The following is a 26084-nucleotide window of genomic DNA, read 5'->3' on the forward strand; positions in this document are numbered from 1 at the left end:
ATTCTTTTATGGATTTTTTTTTTTTTAAAGAAGAAAAAATAGACGAAAGAAAAACAAAGCCACCGCCCTGAAGCAGATCATTCGTCATAAACAGTGGGAGCATGAAAGGTGATTTGCTTTGACCTAGTTACAACAACAAAAACAAAGAGACTTTCTCTAATTGCCTGAATAACTCAAGTGGGACTGAGTGTCAAAAGCAACAAATCTGTGCTTCCTTCGGAGCTACATGTTAACGTGGGACACCAGGCTCCAGCCTGCTCCAGTTCAAGACCTTGGGAGATGTCTCTGAGCCCAAGGAAGCCTGGGTAAGCAAAAGCCAGCCAATTCTGTGTGCCTGCATGCACAAACAGGATCAGGTGCCAGGACAAACATGTTTCATAAATTATAACAAAGACAGTGGCTTTAAATGCTGAGACTATCAGGACTTCAACATCTATGTTGCCAAGAGCTGCAGGCAAGTGAAACTGTTTTGCTTTACCATCATAGTACTGCTGCAGCCCTTGCAGAGCTGTCACTGACTTACTGAGGCTCAACATTTTATTTTAAACAAGCTTGAAGTTAGCTAGGTGCCTAAAATGCTCTAAGAGCAAGGTGCTCAGCTTTCTAAGCACCAGAGAAAAGCCCAAAGTCATTGCATTGCTATTGCAGAATGTGGGCTAGAGAGGGTGAGAGCAAATACAGATAGGGCAGGTGAACAGAGCTGGAAAGCAGGAGAAGAGGGAATGGAGAGACTTCAGGGGTTTATGTCCATATGTTAGAAAAAGCCATTTCTTTATCAGCTATGGGAAGCAGCCTGGGAAAATCAGCGTGCCAGGTCTCTGGGGCTGCCTAGTTTCAGTCAGGTAGAAGTCATCCCTTTGGCATCTCATTCTGCAGCCTTTCCATGTGTTTTAGTTGTCTTATATACGTGCAAAAGTAGCTCTGTGAGGAGCTGCTGGGATGGCCTTTCAGTAGAAGAAAATGAATTTACTTAGCCTGTAATTCTCACCCATGGAGTGCTGGCAGCATCTTTAGCGCTGCAGAGAAAAGGCTGTGGGGGGTGGCAGAGAGAGCACTTTTCTGAAGCCCACATGGAGTCTCATTTTTTTCAGTTTTAGAGGGCAGGTTCACAAGAGTTTGTATGTTTTCCCCAGCTGGTTCACCATCTATTTTAGATGGAACTGTTTGATCTCTTTCTGCTTGTGGTCCTTTCAGTTTCACAAACAATAGGAGGAAGCTTGCCTGTTACGTGTGTTTGGGCCCCAGCTAAGCTTTTCCCAGCTGGAAAAGTCAGTCCATGAACTACAGAGGGTTTTCTCCAGCTGTAATTACAAGACTCCCAGTTCCCTTACGCATCTGGTAAGGTAGGTACAGGCTATCAGAGGGAACAATGGGACGTTCCTGACTGCTTAAACAACTGCTATTTCCCTACCCTCGCCCCTCTGAAAACCCAAGGAGGGCTTAAGCACATCCGAGCTGATCCCCTCGAGGTTACTGAGACCTCAGCTGAAAAAATACAGGGAACTGCCCAGCTCCATGTAATACTCCTGCTTTGGTGAGATACCCAGACTCTTCCTGTTACCCTCTTATAGACCCAAACACCACAAATCCACCAGACCAGCTGGGAGGACTTCGTGAGCACACAGAGAGGATCTGTGCAGTGGGTGCTGTTATCACCTTGTATAGAGAGTGCTGCACACTCTAGCTCAGACAGCAGGCTGTAGCCTGCCTGGCAAACTCGTCTGAGGAACCAGCACAGATCTCTTAATAAAAATAGTAGTTAGGCACTGGAGTGGCCCTTGCTGGTGATGACTGGGTAAGCACCTCCTTAGGGACCGTAATGTTTTTGTTATTCTCACACATGTAACATTGTCCAGTTGGGATCTTAAAGCATCTGGGCAAAGGACTGTGCTGCCTAGGACCCTCTTATACTAGAAAAAAGGTAAGGAGGATTTTCGCTTAGAAAAACGTTCTCCCATCAGCAGCAGCAAAAGGTAAACCACCAGCTGCTCCAGCACTAAATGAAGCCCTCCCACAGCTCTGTCTTACCTGTACAGCTGTGGGCAGGACCTCTTCAGAGCAGCAGAGGACAGCCCCAGCTTGCTTTGGTTTTTCAGCCGTGTCTTCCTCATAAGATCTCTCATTCTCCCCCAAGCATGGCTCTCACCCTAGGAAGCAAAAATAATTTGTAACTGGGACCAGAGGTTGGTTGCTGGCAGACCTCATCTGGCCACCATACGATACTTTGGGGTACTCCAGGGTAGCGGGAAGAGCGGAGCCTCCCACTCAGAATACATCCCAAGATAAATGGATGTATTCCTAGCAGAACTGATACAGAGCTACAACTCCGCCACAACTGTGCAGCTCACCCGTGCATACAGTGCCAACTCTTTTGAGCTGCTTTATTTTGGACAGATAGAAAGAGCCTTGGTTTTAGTTCAGCCTAGCACTTCACTGGTGAGTGCTGAGTAGCTGCCTAAAGGCATATTGCACCTTATGGTTACACTGTGCTAAAGGAAAAGAAAAGCAGTTTGGTTTTCTACCTGTTTACCTGCACCCGGGGGGGTGGGGGTGGGGGACCTTTACATAGCAAACAACCCAGAAAAGCAGCTTGACTCTCTTTGCCTTTTTATTAGGCCATGTGCATTGGTAGCAGCCTTTTTCAGGGTGTCAACTTTTTGTGTCCCATGAATTAGAGGGGACCAAGCCTTTGTCTCCCTGTCACGTCCACACGCTGCAGCTGTTGGGTGCTTCCGTTTGAAATGCTAATAGTGATTATCAGGTCAGGGAGTCTCATGAGGCCCTCCCTAACTATGTTTGCTCTCTTAAGATGAACTCATTTAGACTTATTAACTTCGGAGGAAACAGGTATTAAAATTTTTCAAGGTTTTTTTTTCCTACATTGTTTTAAATTTCCTGACATAATGGCTGGAAAACCTTGGGAACAGAAGGAAAAACATCATGTCCAGGGGTAGAAATGTTGCTGATGCCCATTTTGGTGAAATTCCCAGAACTACTGTCATGTTCTGGGCCCTGTCCTGAGCTGCCATCCCACAGTGCCACCAGCAGAGCACGTGCTCCAGCACAGCTCCATGAGCCAGGGCCACCTTGGCAGTATGACCTGGCAGCTGCTGAAGCAGAACCTATTGCAGTAATTCTCGAGGCTCTGCTACATTTCCACTTCAAAACCTCAGATGAGGTCATGGGCTCAGCTGAAAACTGCAGCGTTTTCTGTGCTATTGAATTAATTGCTTGTAACTGAGACTGTTTACTCATGGAAATATCAAACCTTTGTGTTTCTTACTAGGATTAATGTGTGCTGTGGCAGAGTTCTGAAGGCTTCAGCAGCTCTGCGCTGTGGGAAGGCAGTCCCTGGCTGAGCCAGAGGCGTCCCAGAAGAGTCAACACTGTTAATGCCACAAAGGCCGAGCAGTTACCTGTTCCTGAAAGCTAGCTAGCCATTGCCTATAGTGGGAGTGGGAGAACAACAGAACAAATGCAGTAAGTCATAAAATTAGCATATGTGGTCTGTTACTTTGACAGAAAACTTTGGGGGTCAGTGAACCTCTTTTTCTATGTAAAATGCTGTGCACTTTGGGGTCTTGGTCCATGGCAATGCAGATACTAGCAAAATATGTTCCACAGTGGCAGTACTTACCGAGCAGTTCTTGCTGGTGTCCAGACCCTAAAACCAAAGAAAAACAAACTTGTAAATACTGTGACAGTGAGACCACCTCACAGAGCTGGGAACAGACTGGACGCTGTTCTCAGCTCTGCCCTGGACCATCACCCATAGCTTTGTCAAAGCCCTTTATCTCTTTGTGGTTCTACCTCTTACATACAGATGATAGTCCCTTCTTTCCTTCAATTTTTGCCTCTCTTTTGTATTCAGGCTACCAGTTCACATAGCTATTGCACCTGGAATGGTGTGGCAGGATTCCCATACAGCTCCTGCAGTTCTAGAAGGTAAAGGGGCATTACATGTCCAGAGTACCAAATACAGGAGTGACTATACTAAGATGTGATGTAGGAAGACAGCGCTAGGATTCGGTTTAAGAAGCGTGAATCTCAGTTCTGTTGTTCTGTGAACTACGTAATCAGGGCTTCCCATGTGCTTAAAATAATGCTCATACCCAGAACTTTGCTAGACACAAGCCACAGCACTGAGCACCTTTCAGGATATGTCCTTGACAGTGTTTATGGAGTTCATGCAAATGTTTGCAACCAATTTGCAACTTTGGGTGGAAATTTCATGAGAAAGTCTTTCCCGTGAGAGACTTACTCCTTCCTCCTTCCTGTGGGGCTGGGAATGCTCTGATTAGAGCCTCTGCGCTGGTATTTCAGCACGTCTGATCCCCTGGAACAGTGAAGTGCTGAGGCAGCCACAAACAATGAGAAAGAGAGGGAGAGGAAAAGCATTCGTCCCAGCTTCCTTGGAATTCAGTGATAGGGCTTCCCTGAAACAAGCTTTGAGGGCTGATGCGTTACACTGATATGCTGCCAGTCTGGCAGTAAGCTACAGGCTGACCTGCTGAAATTTTTGTATGTAGTAATGAATGTGTGGTTGCTTTAACCCAGCTGGCAGCAGTAGTGAAGCTGTTTAGAACTGACCTCATGCATCAAACTCTCTGGAGTTGGTAAGGGCTAAAGCTCATGCTGCTGTCTGCAGAGCTCCTTTCCCTTGCACTAGGTACCTGCTCTGTGCCCTTCTTGCTACACTGGCATATTGTCTTTATTTGAGGCTGGGACCAAAGGCATATGGAACGCCCTGGCCTGCGTGCCCCAGCCCTGGTGGGAAGCAAACAGTGTGGGCTGGTTCTTCCAGTGCCTGACTGCGTTTGCCTGAGCAGAACACCCTGCTTCCCCCACAGATCCCACCCAGAGCCTGGCGCCAGGTTTATCACTCACCTTTCTGGCTGCAGGATCCTTTGGTGGAAAAGCCTGTCTTTCGGCCACGCCACCACCTTCTCTGAACTCATTCTCCTTGTTCCTATTGTTTGATGACTTCCTGAGCCCTGCCATTGGATGGCTGTTTCCTGATTCTGGGTATCTCTCACTTCCTGCAATAAAATTCAAGGACTTAAATTTCTGCTCACATTTCTCAGCAATGTCCTGCTAGGAAGGTCTGTGGACAGTGCTGCCAGCAACAGGATGAGCCCTCTTAGGGCTTAATGACTGGCTGGAAACTTCTTGTCTTCGTGCCACAACTTGGTGAAAGGAAGGTAAATGATTGAAGCAAGTGTCTGAGCAGAGCAAACTTCCTAATGGCTTCCTTGTGGTCTTATTTTCCTTTCAACCCTGCTCTGAAACTGCTGATAATGAGAGTTTCTGAGTTTTGGCACTAGAGGGCCCAAAGGTCATTTACACGGTGACCCAGTTCTGCTAGAAGCTGTGTTGAAGTTCTGTGTTTCACCAGGTGTTACAGGCAAGCTGAAGTTGAAGGTTTGAAATAAACTAATTAGGCTCATTTAGTGTGGTGGTTCACATATAACATTTTATCAAGGCTTTTCAGCTGGCTTTAACATGAGTAGGCTGAGCCCAGTCTTTCTCAGCCTTCTGGAAAAGTTGGTCTCTGGACCAAGCTTTGCAGCTGGGGCTTATTTCCTCTTGGTCTACTGAGTATGACATCCTCCAGGAATGTGTTCCGTGCCTGCATGAGAGGGCAGGAGACTAATAGTGGGCGTGAGGCTTCCCACCTTAGATAAAACCGTATCTTGGCTGGGGAGATTTTAAAGCCACGTGGAGGAGCTGTACTAATGGACTTGTTCAGGTTTCCAAAAGAGAAATACATTTGATAATATGTATGGCCCAGCCTCTGTAGCCACAGCTACAGTGGGCAAGAAATCCCACTTCACGCATGTGAAGGAGCAAGTGTTCAAGGTATTCCGAAATGCATCTGTTAATGGGACAAAACCTTAGTTGGGAAGCTGGCACCTTGGTCAGTTTCTATCTGCCTGTCCTAGGGGAAAGGAGGTTGCTGGTCAGCTTGTCTCACCAACTGGTGACAAACAGGAGGGCAGGTTAGGGGCAGTCAAACTCACCTCGGTAGCTGCTGAGCTTGTCAGTGTTTGCTCCTATTTCTGGGATGATGGAAAGATCAGAAGGGTTTCCAGTCTGAACCAAGAGGCTGTGAGGTCTGCTCCTCCCCGCCAAAAATGTCTTCACATCTTGGTACGAGTTGAGGAACACGCTGGCAGCTCCACAGGAGCAATGCTGCATGAGGTACTCCTACACCAGACAAGAAGAAAGTATGCAGGCTGCGAGGCTGCAACAGCTCGAGGTAACGGGGCAGTGTGAAGGTGCAGAGAAATTGCAAGCATTCCAGCCCTGGGATGCTCAGCCTTGTCCTAAGACCTGTCAGGACCCAGATGAGTGATCTACTTCTCCATAAGGCTGAGCAATCTGGAATGGTAATGCAGATTTTTCATGGATTCATTAGTGCTTGACTTGAACTGCTTGGTGTTCAACACCTTTTGGGGTTGTTTCCCAGAAGGAGCTGAAGACAGTTTCTAAACACAGAGCCGCCCAGCCAAGGCGGTTGTGTAAATAAACATCCATTATTACAGACTCACATTTTATGATAACGTTATTTGTTTTGGACCATGCACAGACAACAATATCTTGTATTTTCATTGATGGGAGGCCATAACTTGCTAACGTGTTACCGAACATTCACCATATGTGGTACTTCAGCTGGTGTGCTTCTCCTGTAGCTGGTTTGGTCGGAGAGGGAGACTTTCGACCTTGGGATTGACAATCTTAATGTAATGTCTCATTTGGATATGTTTCACATGGCACCTTGCAGTACCTATGCCTTTGGGGGTGCTTTGAAAAGCTGGTGACATATGTTGCTTTCTGCCCAGGGTCTTGAGGATTCTTTGTAAAGCAAAAGACGTGAAGTAACTGTGTTCCCTATGCTCCTCAGCAGCAACTCTGTACACAGCACCTGCTGTAGGTGTGCCTGGGAGGTCTTTTGATAAGTACAGAGGTAACTAAGATGGTGAGATCTAATGTGATTGCAGTAAAGGCAGAGAAGGATATCTCTTCTTCATTAGGATCCATGATTCTTCTGGCAAAAACTGTGGTTTGCATCTGCACAGCGTTTTGCAAAACATTAACTGCTTCTCTGGGCAAGGCATGTCTAGAACAGTTATGACAAAGGTTTCTCAAATGCTTAAAGCCTTCAAACATCCTATCTGGTTAAGGCTAGTCCTGTGAGCTACAGAGTGCCATCAGCATTCTGTGCATAAACTGCCTAGTGCTTTGCGGAATAAATCCGGACAGCTCCATTAACTTCAGGAACCAGCATCATCTGAATACTTCTGGAAATGTCATCAGTCTCTGTGGGGTTGCCTCTACAGCTCTCAAGAGCAGCGATGTGAGCACATATACCATCCCCAGAAACATCTCCTAGTAACACACTAACCTGTCTCTGAGCTGGGGGCTATGACTTTCCTGGGTATGGAAACCTTTCTGTGCTCACAGTCTGCTTAGAGAGTGAATGTGGTTTGGCAAATAGCCTTAGGATGCCCCCCAAAAAGGCACCAGCTGCTGTGTCCCGTGGCAAACAGCAGTAGTAGTGTTTCTCTTCTATACAGAGGGCCTGTGGTACTGAAGAGGAAAATAATGGAGAGTTACTTGGATATAGGAGATGCAGGCGCTGCAGGGATAGCAGGAGAGAGAGCATTCAGTTTTGTAGATCACATTGCAAGTGCTGAGTGTTACAGCTGGGGGTGCAGTTCCCTGCCGAACATCACGGGACATACACAGTCAAGAAGGCTGTATTGAGAGACCTTGGAAAATACTGTAAAGACCAGTTTCAAATATTTACATGAAAGCACATTGCCTTTCATTTTAATGGGAGCTGGAGGATGGGGCACATACACCAGATGATTATTTGACCCTGAATTTGCAGCTTATAAGGGGTAGTGACTCAGTTGTAGAGCTTCAGGAAATGTGCTAACAATTCCCAGGCTCTTTGTAGGAGGTTGCATTCCTCTGAGTGTGAGAGATGAGTACATGGAAATGACGAGCCACACTGCTCTGCAACCTGACTCACAACTTGGCTTCAGCTCTGAGAAGAAGCCGGTCACCTACTGCAGATCCAGCCCCAGCAGGTGGGAGAGCAGCACCGGGGGAGGAATGACGGTGTCAGCGGAATGAAAGACTCATCACAGCATGGTGGGAAGAAATAGCAGAGTGGGACAGTCCCCTTCTGTTCCTTTGGGGGTGATAAAATAAATAAAAGGGGAGAACAGGAAGGGAGGCAAAAAGATGGAAACCTGGTATGGAGGCCAAAGAAAAGGAACTGAGAACAAGAGGTGGTGTAGAGCTGAACAAAGTGTTCAGGGACTAAAAACATGCTGTGTAGGAGGAAGCTGAAATTATCTGAAAATTTAAGTCAAATTCCACAGCTAGCTCTGACTGATTAAAAAAAAAAAAAAAAGACAGATGAGAGCACTAAGATGTTTTGTGTCATAAATTCTTTCTTTGGCAGCTCAGCAGAGCAGAAAGGGAAAACAAGCGTGGATGTTGGATAGTGGTACCACCAGTTCTCTTTTCCATTGTGTCTATTTTGTGGGAAATTCTGGGATTTTGACAACACGAAAACAGAAGGGAAAGAAAGAACTTGCAATTCAAAACATATGATTGCTAGGGAGGTCCATGGAAATGTTTGGTTTCAATAACACTGCCAGAGGGAAATGCATTCTTGGGGAGTTTTTGACAGCAGAGAAGCAGAAGCTCTACCAACAGAGCTGGCCATTGTATGAGGTGAGGGGACCCTTTTTAACTCAACAGAAGCAAGCAAATGGCAGTTAGGGCATCTGGGAAACAAAACTGGATAAGAAGAGAAATCTAATCCCACTCCGAGGGCAGCTGAGCCCACTGTGGTGGGCAAGGGCTCCCTGAAGAGCAGTGCCCAGCCCAGGTGGTCAAGTAAAATTAGCATCATCCTTCAGATGGACTGGAAACTTCCCATCTGGGCCTTGAGTATATCATTTAATGAAAGATTCTATAGTGTCTGCTTACCTCTTTTATCTGGCTCATCTTCTGCTCTTTCTGTAAGCTGCAGACTTGCTTCTGGAGCCGCAGGTTGTGCTCCTGCAGCTGCCCGATCTTCTCAATCAACTGGCAAATGTGTTCCAGGTATCCCAGGCCAGATCCCAGGGCTTTGCTGTTCCCTTGGTTCACCTGCAATGACAAAACAGCTTGAGCCACAGAGCAATGGCAGAGCAAACCTTACTGGCAGCTGGGAGCCTGGCCTGCTCCTTGCAGCCACATTGCAATGCTGTGAGTTTTGCTGTGCAGTAGTTCTTTCAGGATGATGAGTTGCCCAGTTGGAAATGTGTGCTTTCAGCTTTGTCTGTCTCTTTGGAGCTGAGCTCAAGGCACAGCAGCTACTTGGGGATCAGGCACTAGGAGGTGGTGTGATTTTCAATGAAAAAGATTGCCTGCGCGCTGTCCGTGAGCAGGCTGTACCGCTGCTCTCTTCCCATGTGGGACTTGCAGCATCTCCCCATGCCCAGCCTGCAGCCTCTGCCCCAGGGCTTCCCCACGTGCGGGCAGAGTGCTGCCGGACGCGCTGCTCACAAATGCATGCAGCAGCTCACTTCCACCTTGGCGCTGCCTGCTGCTGTGCATCTGATATCAGTAAGTAAAATAAGCCTCGATCTTTACAAAAGCGGCACTCTAAGTTTACCTTACTTCAAAAAAAAAAGTTCCCTCTACAAAAGCAGGAAGCCTACTCTGTCTCCTTTCCCACAACAATCTACGTTTCTGGGGAAATGCCAGCCTTAGGACTCTTCCTGTCTTTTCATTATGTCAGAAAGCTCATGGTGTGTTCAAAAATAATCAGCATTAGGATTTACTTCTTTTTAAACAAATGATGATACAATGTTGTTTATAAATAGGCGTTATTATGTCCAGATGTTTTTGTGTCTGAAGCTGGGACAGAGGTCACATGAAATCGTATGGAAACCCACGGTGACTCCAAGCCCATCAGCCATTTCCATTCATGAGTTCTGTGTCCCTCTCAGAAGCGCCTGGAGGAGCAGAGGCAGGACAGAGGTCACCCAGCCCAAAAGAAAAGAGGGAAAAGGGGTAGAGCACTTGCTCCAGGCCTTAGAGCAAGCAGGATTCATCCCTGTGGAGGAACTAAACCACACTGGACGTGATATACTGGAGGATGCCATTCCACAGCCATCCCTCAGAGAGTGCTCAGGTCAGGCACTTTGGGCTATTGAACAGTGAATTAATTTGCGTTTTGTTGCAGTGATCCCAGCAGGTGCAAATGAGAGAAAAGGCAATCAACCAGGCAGGGCCAGCCGTCTCAATAGGTAGCACACAAGAGTAAGAGCTTTGAAGGGATTGCTTCACCTTTCGTGCCCTGCCACATGGCCCATTTGAGTTAGGATTGCTGAGATATGGCAGGCATTCAATGCAGAAAGTTTGTGTAATGTGGCAGGTTGCCCCCAAAAATGTTTGCTTAGAGAGCGCCTCTCCAGGGACCCTTCCAGGACTCTTTTTTTCCATAGACTGGAAACACCTACACATCCCTCGCTATCTTCTGGCCATGCCGCGTGCGGTACAGAACCTGCTCTGTCACGTACTGGTCTAAATATTTTCCTCTCAGCACCTATCAGAGTTTTATTCTTGAAGTTGTGGGGGAGCAACCACAGGAAAACTGAAAATATTTTCCAGGAGGAGTCCCTTTTTGTCTGCCCTCCCCGCTGAAGCTTCCCAAAACATTCATCTCACGGGGCTGAAATTTTTCCCATTCCCCATGGGAGATTGCTAATTAGTACTGGAACAAAAGCCATGCACCTATTTTTGGGAGCATGAAACCTATGTTTCTGAAGGTAAAGATGCAGAGGATCAGGTAGAACTTATAACTCAGAAGGTTAAAGTTAGAATAGGAAAGTAAGTACATAATGTAAAAACAGTGCCGGCTTTTGCTTTCAGGTGCATCAGACTGCAAGAGACCCTCAGACAGAAGAAAAGGATGCCAAGGCCTCAGCCCCACTGTGCCGAGTTGCTCCCACTAACAGTTTGACTCTGTGGAGCTAAGGGAACTGGAGAGAGATCTCTGCCCTTGGGAGTGCTCACCTGATTAGGTTTTGGGGTTGGGTTTTCAGCACATGTAGCCCTGATCAGTTAGCAATAAATCCTCACAGTTCTGCTAGCTCATGAATTCCTCGGGAAGCCTAAAAATACAGGATCAACGTCTGCACTGGGAACTTCAGCTCTTATCTAGAGCTCTCTGGTCAATATTTTGGCTGCTGTAAAATCACGCTTTTCCTCTGAAGTCACCGGAGTCACTCTATCTTGTTGCACTAGAGGTATGAAGGCCAGTGGAAGCTGCAAGACAGACAGTTGTTTACCAGACTCTTTGCTTTCTCCTGTGAATGATTTTGAGTAGAACAGTGCTCCATCCTTCCAGAAATCCCCATCCACTCTCCTCCACCCCATCAGCATGGTGAGCAAGGATGGAGTGTGGGGTCTGTACAGTGGCATAGGAATGTAATTACGCACTGCACATCGTGGGCTTGGAACGGCTGATTGGTGACGCCATAGGCAGAGCGGGAAACATTTGTCAGTGGGAGCTGACAGCACCCTGAGGCTTGTGAATAACAGGAAAGAGAGGGATCACGCTGTATATTTCTGATCTCTCCACCCTGATGTCCACAAGTGGTTGCACTGCTGATAGCTTCTGGTTTCCTGCACGCGGCACGCACAGGCTATGGGCAGAGCATCACAGCTTGCCCTATCCTTCCCCTCAGCCATACTCCTCTCTGCTGACAGGTATTTTGACTTCTTCGGACAAGGGTAATTAGCGCTATGTGATTGATGGGCTTTTTTTTCATTTAATGACGTCAACGTTCCCTCCCTCTCTCTTCTTGTAGGGGCCTGGGCTGACTTTAAATATAAACTTTATGGAGTGTGAGGAAGTGTTTGCAAAGCAAAAGCATCAAAAGCTAAGTATCTTCAAACTGACCCAAAACATTTAATTTGGCTTAAAAGGAAATACTTTTATTTAGGCATCAAAGATCTTTCTCTTGTTGTTTAGCAGCTTCCACCCTCTTTCATCTTTTTAAATGTAGGCAAATTTCAAAATAACGCCAGTTCAAAATAGAAGATCAGAAAGCTTTGTTTAAGAAATGCCAGACTGAAATGATGTGAAGTATATTTTCAGCCAAAACCATTCACCAAATGAATCCAAAGCATCAAAACATTTGGTCCTTTCCAGTCCCTCTTTTCCAGCAGTTTCCCTCCCGTTTTCTCAGAAGCATTCTCAGCAGCAAGGCTGGAGGACATCAAGTCCTCATCCACACTGCGTCCTTGCTTGGTGGTAAGCTCAGAGCTATTGGCATTGCCGCAGCCAGCCAGGCTGGGGAAACTCCAACTGAATTAATGCATCAGGAATTAATTGGAAAGGGCATGTTCTTTGCTAAGTGGAGTGGGAATACCATGTACTGGTCTGTTGTCTTTCAGATGACGCTGGCTGTGTTTCTAGAGATGTCAGGCCTGGCGTGCTCTCAGCGATGTAGACAAGAGGTTGGCTCCTAAGTCACATTTCAGACAGGTGACAGGAACATGTGAAAACCCAGTCAGCATGGAGCAGGGCCTCAGCTGAGGCAAACCAAGATGCATCTATCAGTTGTACAGATAGATGACTATCTGGATCACACCCTGACCTGCCTGCACTGCATGACAGTGAGGACAAGACAACGTTGTGCAGGTTTAGTGAGGGCACAAAGCTCTGTTGTTGCTGTCCTCATGCTCTGAGGCTCAAACTGCAGCAGCAGCCCTGGTCTCTTTTTGCCCCAGCCAGCCTGGGCCCTGCTGGCATCCCAGCAGTTAGCAGAGTGCTGCTCCTGAGATAGCGCAGCCCGGAGGTGCTCTATGACAGGGGGCAGGCTTCCCTGGTGTCCAGGTCACAGCTGTATTTGTACAGCTCTGAAAACAAACCCAGAGAAGTGCTCTGGGGCACAGAGATTTAGCACTCAGCCAGTGAGGATATTAAAAAGGAGGGGAGATAAGCCACCAAGAGCTTCATTTCCTCTTCAGCCTCTTTCTAATTTATTCTCTTGTTTATTTAAATACTTTGCTTTGGGAAACTGAGGCTCGGCTTCACAAAGGATTTAAAGGAATTTCATGGGCAGCCAGAGCTGTCAGACAAGATCAAGCTGGCTGCAAACCCTCCAGAGCGACAGAGAATTTAGGTAACTTTATAAAAAGTCTCCTTGTATTCAAAGTCTGCTGCTCCAATCCTTTCTGAACTCCCAGCCAAAAGGCCAGGCTGCTGTCTGGGAACTGTCAAAGTCACTTGCCTCGCAAAAATGTGAGGAAAAGGACACTCCATTTGATCGTGATTTGCTTGTGCTGCCCAGACGTGAATGTTAACGGAGGAGGGCCTGATCTATGGGGCCATCTCTGACCTTCCTCACTGCTTGGGAAGGTCTGGCCTGGAGAGGATGACCATCACCTGATGGGCCTCTGCCTGGGCAGGGAGGTCGTGGTGAAATACGCATGTTACCTGCACAGCACTTGTCTCTTGGCTCCATCCCACCTCCCTTTCCAATCATCATTGTTACCCAGATAACATTGATACCTAGATAAGATGTGCCACGGTGGGCACACCGTGGCAGCACAGTCCCACATTCTGGTGGCACAGGCAGCATCCCCAGGCCTGGTGTGCAATGTGGGGTGACTGCCTCTCTGGTTCTTCCAACAGGTATTGCTCTTGGGGTCCAGCTATCTAGAATTGCTTTTTAAAGAGGTCCAAGCACCTTGTGCCTTCTGAAAAATCCCCATTATGCACCGTTTGGTGTCTCTCTGCACCTCTCCTTTCCTCCTGCCTATTGGGCTCTCTGTTCTGGCTCTCACTCAGATATTAACTCGCAGCAAGCCCTTTTTGTCACTAGTTCCTGGAAGCCACCATGGCAGGAAGGTCCACAATCTGTCAGCGTGTCTGTGTGGGCTCCAGGCAAAGCTCTCGCCTAAGCACTTGCCAGCATTCAGTGTGGAGCAGGTGCTCAGAAGGCTCTTTATTTTCCTGTTCGTCGCACAGTGTACCCAGCAACAGGAAAAGAGGGAGTTTGGAGTAGGACAAGCTGCTGAAAAAATTACTTCTTTGCAATTAAGTCAGTCTCTGAACACAAGAGTTTCCATCACAGCTGTTCCAGTGAAGTAAAATGGGAGCTCCCAAGCAAAGATTTGGATTTGTGCATTAATTTGCCGTTCACCCACTATTTGAGAGCTGGCTCTTGAGCCACCTCCAGGCCTGGGCAGAATGAACTGCCCCTCAGACAGGTTCTCTCCAAACTTTGGAGCCTCAACAGCTAGCCAGTTGTTCCCAGAAACAGGAATAACCTGACCTTGAAACTGTATTCTGCTCCCACCCCAACTGTCAGAGGTGGTGTGGCTCTGCAGGATTATTTACTTCACAGTTTTTATTTTAAGAGCAGACATAAGCACATCCTCTAATCTAAAGCTTTTTGAAACATCAGAACCTTACTGTTAGTCACCCTTATGTAGACGCTATACATGAATTATGTCAAAATTTCACTGCTACAAAAAGGGCTCTTAAAAATTAACTGCCATGATTTGTTGCCAGGAGATATTTTCTAATTCAAATGTGTCGTAATTTGTTATGGACAGCAGAACTGAGACCTTCACTGAGATATTTAGACAGGCCTAGCTATAAGTTGCAGTTTACGTGCCTTTCTTACCTCACTCAGTCTACAGCATTCATTCATGTATTCGTCCAGGCTGTCGCTTGTCGGATACTTCTTCAGCTGATGTCCGTGGAGCTGAAGGTCGTGTGTGCTGCCAAAGGTCTCTGCGTAATTGTCAGCAATCGTCTTTGGCTCCTCTATGGTAACCGGGGTGGGAAGAGTGCTCTCTGTGGGGGGGTTCGTCTCTGGGGATGGTTCTTTTTCCAGAGATTGCCTTTCACTTTGGTCAAAATGTTCATCAGGACTTTCTCCTTCCTGAGGAACACTGAAGTCTTCAAGGCAAGCTGTGGGAACCTGCATAACATCTGACTCCTGACTGTAGAGCTCAGCTTGCTTTTCACTCTCCGCACCCTGCTGGCCAACCTTCCTTGCACGCTCCTTACATGCTCTCATTATCAGGTGGTCAATTTCTGGAGAAGATGAGGTGCTAAGCACACCTGAGTCACAAAATGAGTCCCTGTTGTGAAGCACAAAGCTCTTCTCTGAACCTGTTGGTGTTGATGGAGAGTTGGCCCCGCTTGGCAATTCAACTCCTGAGTCCTCAGATTCAAATTTGGAGAATCTGTGAAGACGGCACTTGGACTCAAAGGTGCTGAGGTCAGGCAATGTGGCTACATAGTCTGTGCCTGCTGGAGCTTCTGCATAGTCTGTGTCTGGAGTTGTGGCTGTGGCATTTGGACTTCCCTGGCAATCTCGTGGGAAGCTCGTCCTGGGGAGATGGGGCTCCTGGGTACAGGCTGCATCAGCAGGAGCCTCTGGTACTAGGCCTGGGTTCTGAATTCCTTCATTGCTCAATATCTTCATATACGTTAGCACTACTTTGTCCTCAGCAGGTGGACTCTTCTTACCTGCGTAAAAGAAAACAAGTAGGAGGTCACAAGAGACTGCAGACTCAATCTAATCTATAGCCCATCGCCTGAGGAACATGAATGGAAAGCTGTCTGCAGTAATACTGTAGAAGGGGTTAGCCCTGGTCTGGTTTGTTTTTCTTGAGCTATATACAGCTTTCTCGTAGACTTTGCTACAACAGAAGTATTGTGTTTCATAGACCTGAAGTCCTTCAGGGGGGTCATAAATGCACACAGAGTTCTGATTTAGTAGGTCGAAAACAATACATATAGTCAGATGATTTTTTTTGTCATTAACTGTAAACAGACTCAGGGAAGCACAAGATAGACATTAATTTCCTCTGATTAAATGTATTCTGAAGCAGCAGCAGAAAAAAAAGGACAAAGTGAAGTCTGTATTTCTGCAGATTTGAGTGAATTTCAGGTTGCAACAAGTAATTTGCAAACTGTTTGGTTAGCAGCGCTCTGCACACGTACAGGTGATGAAAAGCAAGTGCTGATAGGAAAAGTAAATGAGGCACTGTAGATCTTTCTCACTCTCTATGGTTTTAGCTCTGAAGTCATTTCTAAATGAACTCTTTCCTTCCTTATAAAGAGAAAGGATGTGGGAGTAGCTTTGTTCATTAGTTTTTGCTCGTGAACAGAGAGGACTTATTTTCACGTTGTGATTATTTCACACAGGGATGTGGATGAAGTGTAGAACAGTCTCTGGGTGAAAGGCTGATCTGCACGGGCCGAAGATCTGCCCCAGGTTTTCTTACTGCTTTTCTGGATCTAGCATTTCACGGTACAGACTTCTGCTTCGCTCTGATATCTGGTGTGAGAGGCAGTGTGAATGGTGCAGCACAAAACCTCAGTTTGTCTGATACGTTCTCCCTTATTACTGCATGACCCAGGGTACCTCGGAGGGCTACCATGCACACACACTTGAGGATGTCTTACTTTCTCCTTCATTTCCTTTCATTCCCCCCTCTTGCCTTCCTTCCTTTTCACCAAGCATCAAACCCTCAGCTGCTTCAGAAACTCACTCCTGGCAGTATGACTGTCTGCAAGCAGGTAGAAGAGGTGGGGACCCCCAGCTGGAGGCAGTGAGGAGAGCTCTGCCATGCACCCCTCCTTCATTGCTACCCAGAAGAATCGCTGTTTCCAAATAACCCATTTTCCAGCCTTCCCTCCTCCAGCTTGCTTTCTGCAATGTCTGCAGACAATGGAGAATTTTACTCATTAATATCAGGCTAGCTATTATGTGAGTCAATTTCTACTTTATTTAAATATTCCTTTTATTTGATCTTAAGAATTTCTCAGGACACCTCTGAAACATGCCCTTCACTGCTCATAGACAGCCACAGATTTAATATTTTACATTGGATTTTCAAAAGGGCTGAGAGTGATGAAGAATCATATCTGATGGGATTTCTTTGGGACTTTCTATGGGTGTGTAGCTCTTTTAAGTCCATACAAAAGACCTTGTTTATCCAATACAGACTTGCACTCGCCTCCCTTGGCAGCATTCTCGGGCATCTCTCCACTGCAAAGGGTTGCATTTGAGACTGCATCAGCCTGCCAGCCACACAACACCAGCACACTGCTGTGATGGGCGACCAGAGAAAGACATTGCCCATGGAAGAGCTACAGAAAGCTCAGCAAGAGCTGCCTACACTGGGCTGGGTAATGGGGCACCACTCACTCTTGGAGTGAGTCTGGTGGACTCTGAGCTGAGGACAAGGAGTAAGCAAAGACAGCAACAGTAAGGGGGACCTTGGTGCCAGATCCTGGAGGGAGGTGCTGGAGCTGAGCCGTTACTGTTTCAGAGTGAAAAGCAACTGCCTGCTCAGCTGCCAGCACCTCTCTGCAGCCAGAAACAGTGCCGTATCTGCTTGAAAAATAAAAGGCTTGCAGGCTCTTTGGATGCCATCATTGCTGCTGGTGGCACAACATTCACTAAGAGTCAGGAGTAAAGCATTTGCTGTGCTGTATTTTCTTTTTAAGAAGAAATAATGTAGCTGTCATTCCTGCCAGGAATTACTGAATGCAGTAGCAGACCGTTCCCAGAGACGCTGACTGCCTTCACTTATTAATCATGCCAAGCCTTCATTTGATTGGAGATCCTTTCCCTGTCTTTCAATCTGCCCTTTTTTTCTTGCTTAACCGGTTCACTGTGGCCTACACAAATATTTCTTTGTCTGATATCAGGAAGCAGCATATTAACATGAAGTCTTGCTGCATACAGAAGATCTCAGATGCTATAATCCATATCATCTATGACTCCCACGTGGTACCGTGTGTACCACAAAGTTTGGTGAGGGCAGAAAGAAGCTAAAAAGAAAAGAAACTCCTGACTCTTAATGAGAAGGTTCCCTCAATACCACCAGCTCCAGAACTGAGAAAGTTCTGCAGACAACATGGTCCCTTGCTCTCCCCGTCTTGTGGCCACTACAATACCAAACAGTTTCACAACAGATTCTTGTTTATCTGGTGTAGGCTGCAAACTATCGGTCCTGGCACTGACAGGTCCTGGTAACCACAGTGTTAGAACATTTCTGAGTTATGCACCTCATGATGATGCAAAACGTTATCATCTCCCACCATGTGTTCAGAATGGATGCAAAGGATGGCTGGATTTTGCAAGACATTTAAGCAGCTGATCCTCATTCATTCAGTGATACTTTCCCATGATTAGTGAGGTCATCTGTGCAACAGCAGAGACATCATCCATGATTAAGGCAGCAGCCTGAAACTCAAGCTCTTGCTTCACCTCTCTTAAGGAACAGTCTTTATTAACTGGGTTATGGAGTCTACCCCATGGGCCTTCCAAGGTGTAGATTGTTTCTGCTACAGATCCTGAAGGAGGCATAAAAAACACTCAGTTCTTTCAAACACCTTACCAACAAACACCAGAAAGGTGCAATTAAAGTTCACCTGTGCAACTGAAAAAAAAAAAAAAAAATCCTCAGCTACTATAAATTAACCCATTAGCAGGGGGTCTTAGTAAGGTGGTGGCAGGTGCTTTGAGATGAGGGTTTAAGATTGTAAGTGCTTTGTACAATAGCAAGTAGCAAACAACACAAAGCTGGGAAGGCAGCCTCCTGCCGGGTGCTGGTGGAGTGTGCTGCAGGGCTAGAGTTACAGAGCTGTGCAGCGCTTCTGAAAGGAGGTGTGAAGCACTTCAGAGAACAGAAGGACAGCATTAAGGCTGGTGAGATGAATTTACTTGTGCTGGAGGCCAGCCAGGTTTGCCGCTGCTGCTCCCTGGGAAACCTGCCAAGGCTTCTTTTTGTTTTGTTTCCCTTCCCTTGGGTTGGTTTTCCACAACCCAGAAGGGGTGTGTGTAAGATACCAGAAGATGCTGCTTTCAGATACCTGGCTGGGGTGCTGGTGTGGTAACACTATGGGGAATGGAGCTGTGTGTGTGTGCTTAGAAATGATTTGGCTTCCTGCTGTGCCTTTGGCAACGTTGCCAAAGAAGCACCCAGGCCAAATGTTGTCTCAGGTGAACTTGTGCTATTTACTTAGTAGCCCTCTCAAGGGGTTATATGGCCCTGTAATCATGCAATAATAAATGTGATTCCCTGGGCTGTAATATAAGCCAGTAGCTGACAGTGACTGATGAGGTATAACCTTGGGCAAACTGATGGGTTTCCTGTGATGGAATTGCTGGAGGATAAGGCTGCTTCCCACCTAATGGGGAGGTGGTAATAGTGCACTACCTGTGGATGACTGGTAGGGAGAGAAAGGAACTGGTGTATCTCAGCTAAATCTCCAGAATGTTATTTTCCTTTATTTCCAAATTGCTTTCTAGGATACTCCTCTGGCAGGTAGCAAAGCTTGGCAAAGAAGCTTAAATCCTCACATCTGCTGCTGTCCTGAGGCTTTCCTCTCTTTCCTCTCCTTGGAGATTTAAGTCCAAGTGCATTTTTCCTGCTTTGTAGTAACCAGCAGCTGCCAGGGCACAGCCTAGTATATGAATATAGACAAGACAATTCTGACCTAAGGAAGGAGGATGAGTCTGTAAGCATGAAAGTGCTTTCAAGCAGTTTCTTTATTCCTAGTAAATTGCATGCAAGAGAAACACTCGCGCAATTATCCAAAACAAGGGTATTCCCAGCCCTGCCCAGACCGAACTCCTCCAAAAGCCCCCACCCTCCTACTAAACAGCCTTTGTTTAAATCCCCATGCTCCAAAGCATTTGAAGACCGGGTCGAGTCTTTTCTCTTATGATCTGTGTATTGGCCTCTGATGTACTGACTCGAGTATTGCATCACAGCGTTATCTGGTGAATAGAAGGACTGGAGGTGGAAGAGGCATTAGAGTGCTGCCAGTGGCAGCGTGGAGCTTCCTGAGGGGCATCATGCAAATGCAGCACTTGATACCGTGTTGCCCTGTGCTGCTCTCCTCCCTTCTGGTCTGTGTCCATCTGTCTTCTCAAAACTTTCATTCTGATTTGTGGACTGTTTGGCAAGGAGAGAATTGGTTTTAAATGTCTGCAGTGACTGATCTAGCTGGAGCCAAGCTTTGCTTATCTCAATTGCCCATTGTGTTGCAAGTGATAGCAGCGTGAGAGCCACCAGAGCCCCCTGCTTGGCCCCAGAAATGCTACGAGGTTCACGTGCACAGTGAACCCATCTGCTCCAAGTGATGCTGGCAGAGTTATTGGGGTGGCAATCCCGGGCAGAAGCATGAGGTGAGCAGTCCTGAAATGCTCAGGTGCCTATTCCTACTACTTGACACTCTCTAGATTTCAGCCCAGAAGGCTGGTACTCCCTAGCTGTAGTGTGCCACAGGAACAGAGCATCAGGAATGGAGACCATCACTAATGGTTTGGGTTATTACAGCAGCAAGGATTTCGCACAGCTGCCCTTCCAAGGGAGGCTGAAGTCAAATCACACCACTGTGTCCTGAGCGCAGGATGAAGAAGTGCCTGTGAAGGCCCATAGGAAGTTTTTTAGCACCACACAGTTTGTATAGTCACCCATCTCTTGCTTCAGCTGTGCCAAAGGTTCAGTCCTGTGCTGTGCAGGGCAGGTTCTGTGGTGGAGTTGGGTCTCCAAGTAGCACACTAAGAGATGTGAAGAATCACAAGGCAGCAGTGACTAGTGAGCTCTCATGACCTAGAAGCAAAAGGCTGCCTCTCCCACTCAGCCCTTGCATTCCCTCATTTTCCTTCCTTCCTTTACAAAAAATCTCCCTCTAGTTCTGTTGCCTCTGAGTTCCCTAACACTGCTAGCTGCACAGCTCAGGTGGCATTTCCCTTTCACTGCAAAGAGATTTTCTTTTTCCTTGCCAATGATGAGGTCTCAATTTCTCAGCATTTAAGAGAAAAGGGTCACTTCCTTTCTGAAACAATAGGCATTTTTTGCTGCTGACTCTTCCACCATGTGTTCTGGGGGTTGGGTTGGGTTGTCACCTCCTTCTCAGCGCTGGCCCTGGTGCAGGGTGCACAGGGGCTGTTACTTCTGTAGCTGGGCAATGGTTGTCCCGTGCCTTGCACAGTCCCATGGGTACAGAGGGCCATTGCACAGGTGAGCTCCCTGTGGTTTTCTATGCAGTTAAGACAATCATGAGACTGGGAAGTTCTGGGGAAGCTTATGGAGGTCTTCTGGCCTCATTGTACCAGTTACAGCCTCCACCTACAAGGGCAGCCACTGTCAGAAGTGCTTTTTTGGGGGGGGGTTGGGGGGGGGGAGTGGGATGGGAGGCACTCTGACAGGAAAACTCATATGTGCGGAGGAGTGCTCTCCCATGCATTAACTGAGTGCACAATCTGTTTCTCAGAATTTGCATTTATATTCAGCTGGGGAACTGAAATGCATGTATGTATGTACATATACAGCTGATCTGTTTGAAATGTTGGATGCAAAGGAAAAACTGACAAAGCTAAGATCTGGACAGTCTTTGAACAGAAAGTTCTTGGATTGATCCAAGGTGCTCTCTGGTCTCACTGCTGTTTGTTTGTGAAGTTCCTCTGGATGATAGTTTGGTCTTAGAATGTGAACAGAATTGTAATTCCTCTGGATGGTGGTTTGGTAATCTCATATGACCTAAAAGGTTATAGAGAACCCCAGAGCTGCAGTAGGTAATGATAATTCCATATAAAACAAATGTTGAGAGAAAGATAACAGGGTTCAAGGACTCTAAGGAGGCATTCAGTGCTTTAATATGTATGTTTTAGAAGGGAAGGAGATAATTATAGCTGTTTTCAGGCATTTGAGGTGCAGTGAGAGGGAGATGGATTGTTTACTGATGGATATAGTTGGAAAACCATTTCCTCTTTAGTTTACCCAAGTAGAGAGGCCACTTGACACTTTTATTGCTTGCTTCTATTCATTCCAAGTGACCAGTGAAGTTATTGAAACAGAGCAACAGGTCTGATAAATGAGTGACCTTTGGCAGAAAGTCCTGGGGCATGGCAGGTCCCCACAGACCACCTGGTTCATCAGGTGCTTGTATGGGCTGGCACCTGACCTTGCTTGTAGCACCAGCTAAAGAGCTTCATCCACTTATCACTGACTTTTACGTCCTTCGAACTGTGACAACCACCAATAAGTTCTGTGTCCCTTCATGCTGGAGTGCAACAGATGGAACATAGGCCAGAATCCTTTACAGCAACATTTTGTATAATTATTTTTACCTCTGCCTTTCAAGAACAGCCAAGTAGAACAGAAATCTAACTGGTTATCTAACATGCAGCATATTAATGCATCTGAGCAGAAAATGAAAACACCTTGGCAAAACTGCTTAATTTAGAAGCTCTTCCCTTGCCCATCTGATTTGCAGGCTACCTCATATCGTAAGGTGTATTCGGCAAGAAAAGTGCAAGGAGACAGGAGGCCCTTTGCAGGGATGGAACTTGCCCTCCAGGGATGACAGGTATGCAGTAATTCAGGTTTTATTGCCTATAATAAGCTTGGATAAACAGTTGTTCAATAGCTCTATGGACTAAAGCCATTAAGACCCCAATGCTTCTGCTAAAGTCAAAAGAACTCATGAATTATATCAGAAAGGTCACTGGGGCTATTAACTTGTTCATCGTGGGCAGTCATTGCTGTCCCCAGACAAAACCTTGGAGAGCTGCTTCGGCTCAAAAAATGTAATGGCAGAAAGGTATAACCATGCCAAAGAGTATGTCTGAAATCCTTCATGAGGGTGGTGAGGGCTCCTGATTTTGTTGCTTTCCTTGGGGCCAGAGATCATAGACTCATTAAGGTTGGGAAAAGCCACTAAGATCATCTAGTCCAATCACCAACCCACCCCCACCATGCCCACTAACCAAGTCCCTCAGTGCCTCATCTCCATGTTTCTTGAGCATCTCCAGGGATGGTTGGGCAGCCTGTGCCAATGCATTTCCACTCTTTCTGAGAAGAAATCTTTCCTAATCTCCACCCTGAACCTCCTCTGAAATGATGATGAAGAGGAGTTGTGCAGAATTCTGCAGTTGCATTAGACTGAACTTGCTGATATGAGGTCCTGCCACCTCTTCTAACAGCTGCTCACAAAAGAGAGTCATATCCAGCCTATACCTGTTACTGAGCGGCACCTCTAAAAATGTTGTACCCTTACTGTTCCTCTAGCTGAACCTCTTTTAGTTCCTCTGTGTGATAAGCCTGTTCCCCCCCACCAGGGCCTCCACCTATAGGCTTGCACTACATTGCTTGGAGAAAACAAGTTTGTGGCCAAATAACGCACAGCGGGATTGGGGGGGGGAGGAAGCAGTTTCCACCATTCTGTAAAAATGCAAGTTTTCAACCATTCTCCTCATCTTGTGGTGATGCTGGTGTGCTCCAGCTGCAGCACTGACCAGCCTTCTGTTAAAGCCAGCCCTCCGCATCAAGGTGATGCCCACTGGCTTCGGAGCTCATTGTGCAGGTGGGAGGTTGGGACCCCGGGCAGCAGAATCACTCCAGTGCTGTGTCTCACACGCCTTTACCATCCACCATTGTGTGCAGCAGAATACTCTTAGACCCTGGCAAAGTGTTTGTAGCCACCTCTTTGCCAAGAAAAATCGAACCTGTTTGGTGATGTTAGTGTAGGCGAGAGCCACAGGCTACGCTTCCAGCCCTCTGAGATGCTAAAGGGATACTGCTGCCTGGGCTCCCAGTCTCAGAGCCTGCTGAACTGCTGAAGGGATAGCACGTTCCCAACCGTGCGTGCCTGAAACTAGCAGACTGAGAGCACACCAGCTTATGGAGTTACAGCCTCTCTGCTGTGGGACCAAAGCTGCCTTCCCTGCCCACGTCACCTCGCCTGTACTGAGTAGAAGGGGAGCGAGTAAAACCTCTCAGAGCCGCGATAATCCGCGTTGGATGGGGATGCGCCAGTCCCGAAAGCGGGGGGATCCCCATCGCCGGCACAGCGGCAGGCACGCAAACCTGCTCTGCCTCACGTCCGCGCAAAGCCAAACAATACCCGCGGAGATAAAAGCGCACACAGCCTCTACAGATGCTAATCCCCTCTTTCACCGCGAGCAGTTTGCACCCGTGGCCCCCCAGCCCGCTCGGGTCAGGGCTCTCCCGTCTCTCTTGCTGCTTTATCCCGAGCCCTTCCGCGCTTTCGAGCTGAGCCTCTTTCAGAAGGGCTGCGAAGCGATTCCCGCAGCGCGCTCCTTCCCGCAGCCCGGGCCGGCGGGGCCGCTCGCTGCCGCCTTACCTGCGTGGGGACAGAGGCAGCCGGAGAGCAACGAGCGCAGCATCGGGCCGGGAGCGGGGCGGGCCGGGCCGGGCAGCCCTAAGTACCCTTAGGGAAGGAGGAGCGGGGCCGGGGGTGTGCCGCGGGGCGGCCGGGCTCACCTCTCTTCCAGGGCGCTCCCAGGGGAAAGCTCCTGTGCCAGGCGAACATCCCGGCGGCAGCACGCCTCAGCGCCGGGGGGGGCATCGCCGCCGGGCGCTCCCAGCGCTGCTGCGCGTCCCCCGGGCTGGGCTAGGGCATGGCCGGGCGCTGAGCTGCGCGGGATGCGGAGCGGCGGGCGGGCGGCCAGCGGCGGCTTATAAAGGGAGCAGCCCTGAGGAATGCATCTCTCTCGGCTGATAAGCCGAGATGACTGGAGGGGTTTGAACCACCTTCGCAACCCCCGGAGGAGGGAGGGGGAAGAACTTTAAAAAAAAAAAAAAAAAAAAAGACGGGAGAGCAGAAAAAGAAAAATATTTCAGCACTTGCATAATGTCAATAAACAACCCCCCTCTCAAGTGGCAGGAAAGGAAAGGCTGGAATGCTTTGGGTGGGGAGGAGAGAGCAGAGTGGGTCTTTTCCTTTCCTTTCTTTTCATTTTTCCTTTCTTTTCTTTTTCCTTCCTTTCTTTTATTTTCCTTTCCTTTTTTTTTAACCTTTCATTTTTTTCCCTTTCTTTTCCTTTATTTTTTTTCCTTTTACCTTTTTCTCTCTTTTCTTTTTTTCTCCGTCTCCTCCCTCCTTTTCTCCCTTTTTCCTCTCCTCCATTTAAATCCCAGGTTTTGCGCTCACAGTGCAAGCCTCTGTCTTGGCTGTAACTGGGGCTGTGGGAAGCAGGGCTGAGGGGATGTGGCAGGACAGTCCCCAGCTCCATTTCCCAGGGATAGGTTGGTGGTGCCACCCCACCGTGGCAGTGCACTTTGAGCGCACACACAGTGCTGTTGCATGCCCTGAGCATGGCTACATGTACCAGATGCTATGCCCACACTCTGTGTGCGCACATAAGAAATTACTTCTGGGCTAAATTTGGGCAATGCAATCTCTGCACAGCCAACAGCCCCACGACCTTTACAGGGTCTCTGTCTGCCATGAGAATGCCCATTCCTGCATTACACTCCCATCCAGACTTCTGCTGACTCCAGCACTGTCAGGAGGGGATGTGCTGCTCCACCGGTTAAACCAGCCTGATGCTGTGGATGGGATCAGCAGCCCCAAGGAACCCACAGAGAGCCAGTGGTGCTACCTAGGACTGGGTCAGCTCTGGGCTGGCCCTAGAGTGAACCAGCCCTGCTACAAGTGCCTGCTACAAGGAAGACAGCGGGAGGGGAGCTGTCAGGGGAGATCCAGTCCAGCTGCCCCTCTCTCTGCTCTCCCAGCAGTCCTCCTCCTGTGCCTCTGAAACAAACACCACTGGACAGATATTGGCTGAAACTGAACTGGCTTTTTGCTGCAGCAGTCACTAAAGTTTGTTGATTCGTGCTAGTCATAGTTTAAAGGCAGAGTTTAACTGGCCCTTTCCCCCACTCCATGGCTCTTGTATTTAGTTATTATTTTGTAGCTCCCAAGCTCTTGTCATCCAGCAAAGAGCATCCCTCCTCCCAAGTGTCTTTATGGCACTCTGGGCAGTCAGTGAGCATTCAGTGCCTGCTTCTGGTTCTCTGACAGAGCCAAAGAGGGCTGTGCCCAGGGCTGGCAGGAAGGAAAAGCTGTAAGATCCCTTTGTAGCCTGCACACTGTAGGGGTTTTGCTCTCTGAGCCCCTCTGCTATGTGCAGGTGTGGAATATTTGGGTGAAACTGATGGGAAGGCCTCAGCCCCAGTGGATTTCAGGAGAGATAGAGCTGGGACTGTTTGTAATG

General features: G+C 47.7%; 1 protein-coding gene and 1 long non-coding RNA gene across 4 annotated transcripts in view; one reads left to right on the top strand and one right to left on the bottom strand.

Moving 5' to 3' along the window:
- On the top strand, positions 1-24201 carry LOC110399882. 2 transcript variants are annotated; one of them, XR_002439448.1, is made up of 4 exons: positions 1-1343; positions 3287-3480; positions 22340-22432; positions 23184-24201. It is a non-coding gene; the product is annotated as an uncharacterized LOC110399882 (long non-coding RNA). The 2 variants fall into 2 exon arrangements; XR_002439447.1 differs by having other exon boundaries at positions 22340-24201.
- The window catches only part of LOC110399879, a 29031-nt gene extending 4481 nt beyond the window's left edge, over positions 1-24550 (bottom strand). Inside the window, exons 1-7 of one of the 2 annotated variants that reach the window (XM_021399289.1) lie at positions 24349-24550; positions 14712-15565; positions 9010-9171; positions 6021-6207; positions 4888-5039; positions 3638-3664; positions 2029-2147 (exon numbers count right to left, since the gene is read on the bottom strand). In XM_021399289.1, coding sequence (XP_021254964.1) covers positions 2029-2147; positions 3638-3664; positions 4888-5039; positions 6021-6207; positions 9010-9171; positions 14712-15565; positions 24349-24433 — 1586 coding nt within the window. In that variant the 5' untranslated portion in view covers positions 24434-24550. The other variant, XM_021399290.1, reaches the window with a different exon arrangement.

This window comes from Numida meleagris, chromosome 5 (genome assembly GCF_002078875.1).
Source record: "Numida meleagris isolate 19003 breed g44 Domestic line chromosome 5, NumMel1.0, whole genome shotgun sequence".
NCBI lineage: Eukaryota > Metazoa > Chordata > Aves > Galliformes > Numididae > Numida > Numida meleagris.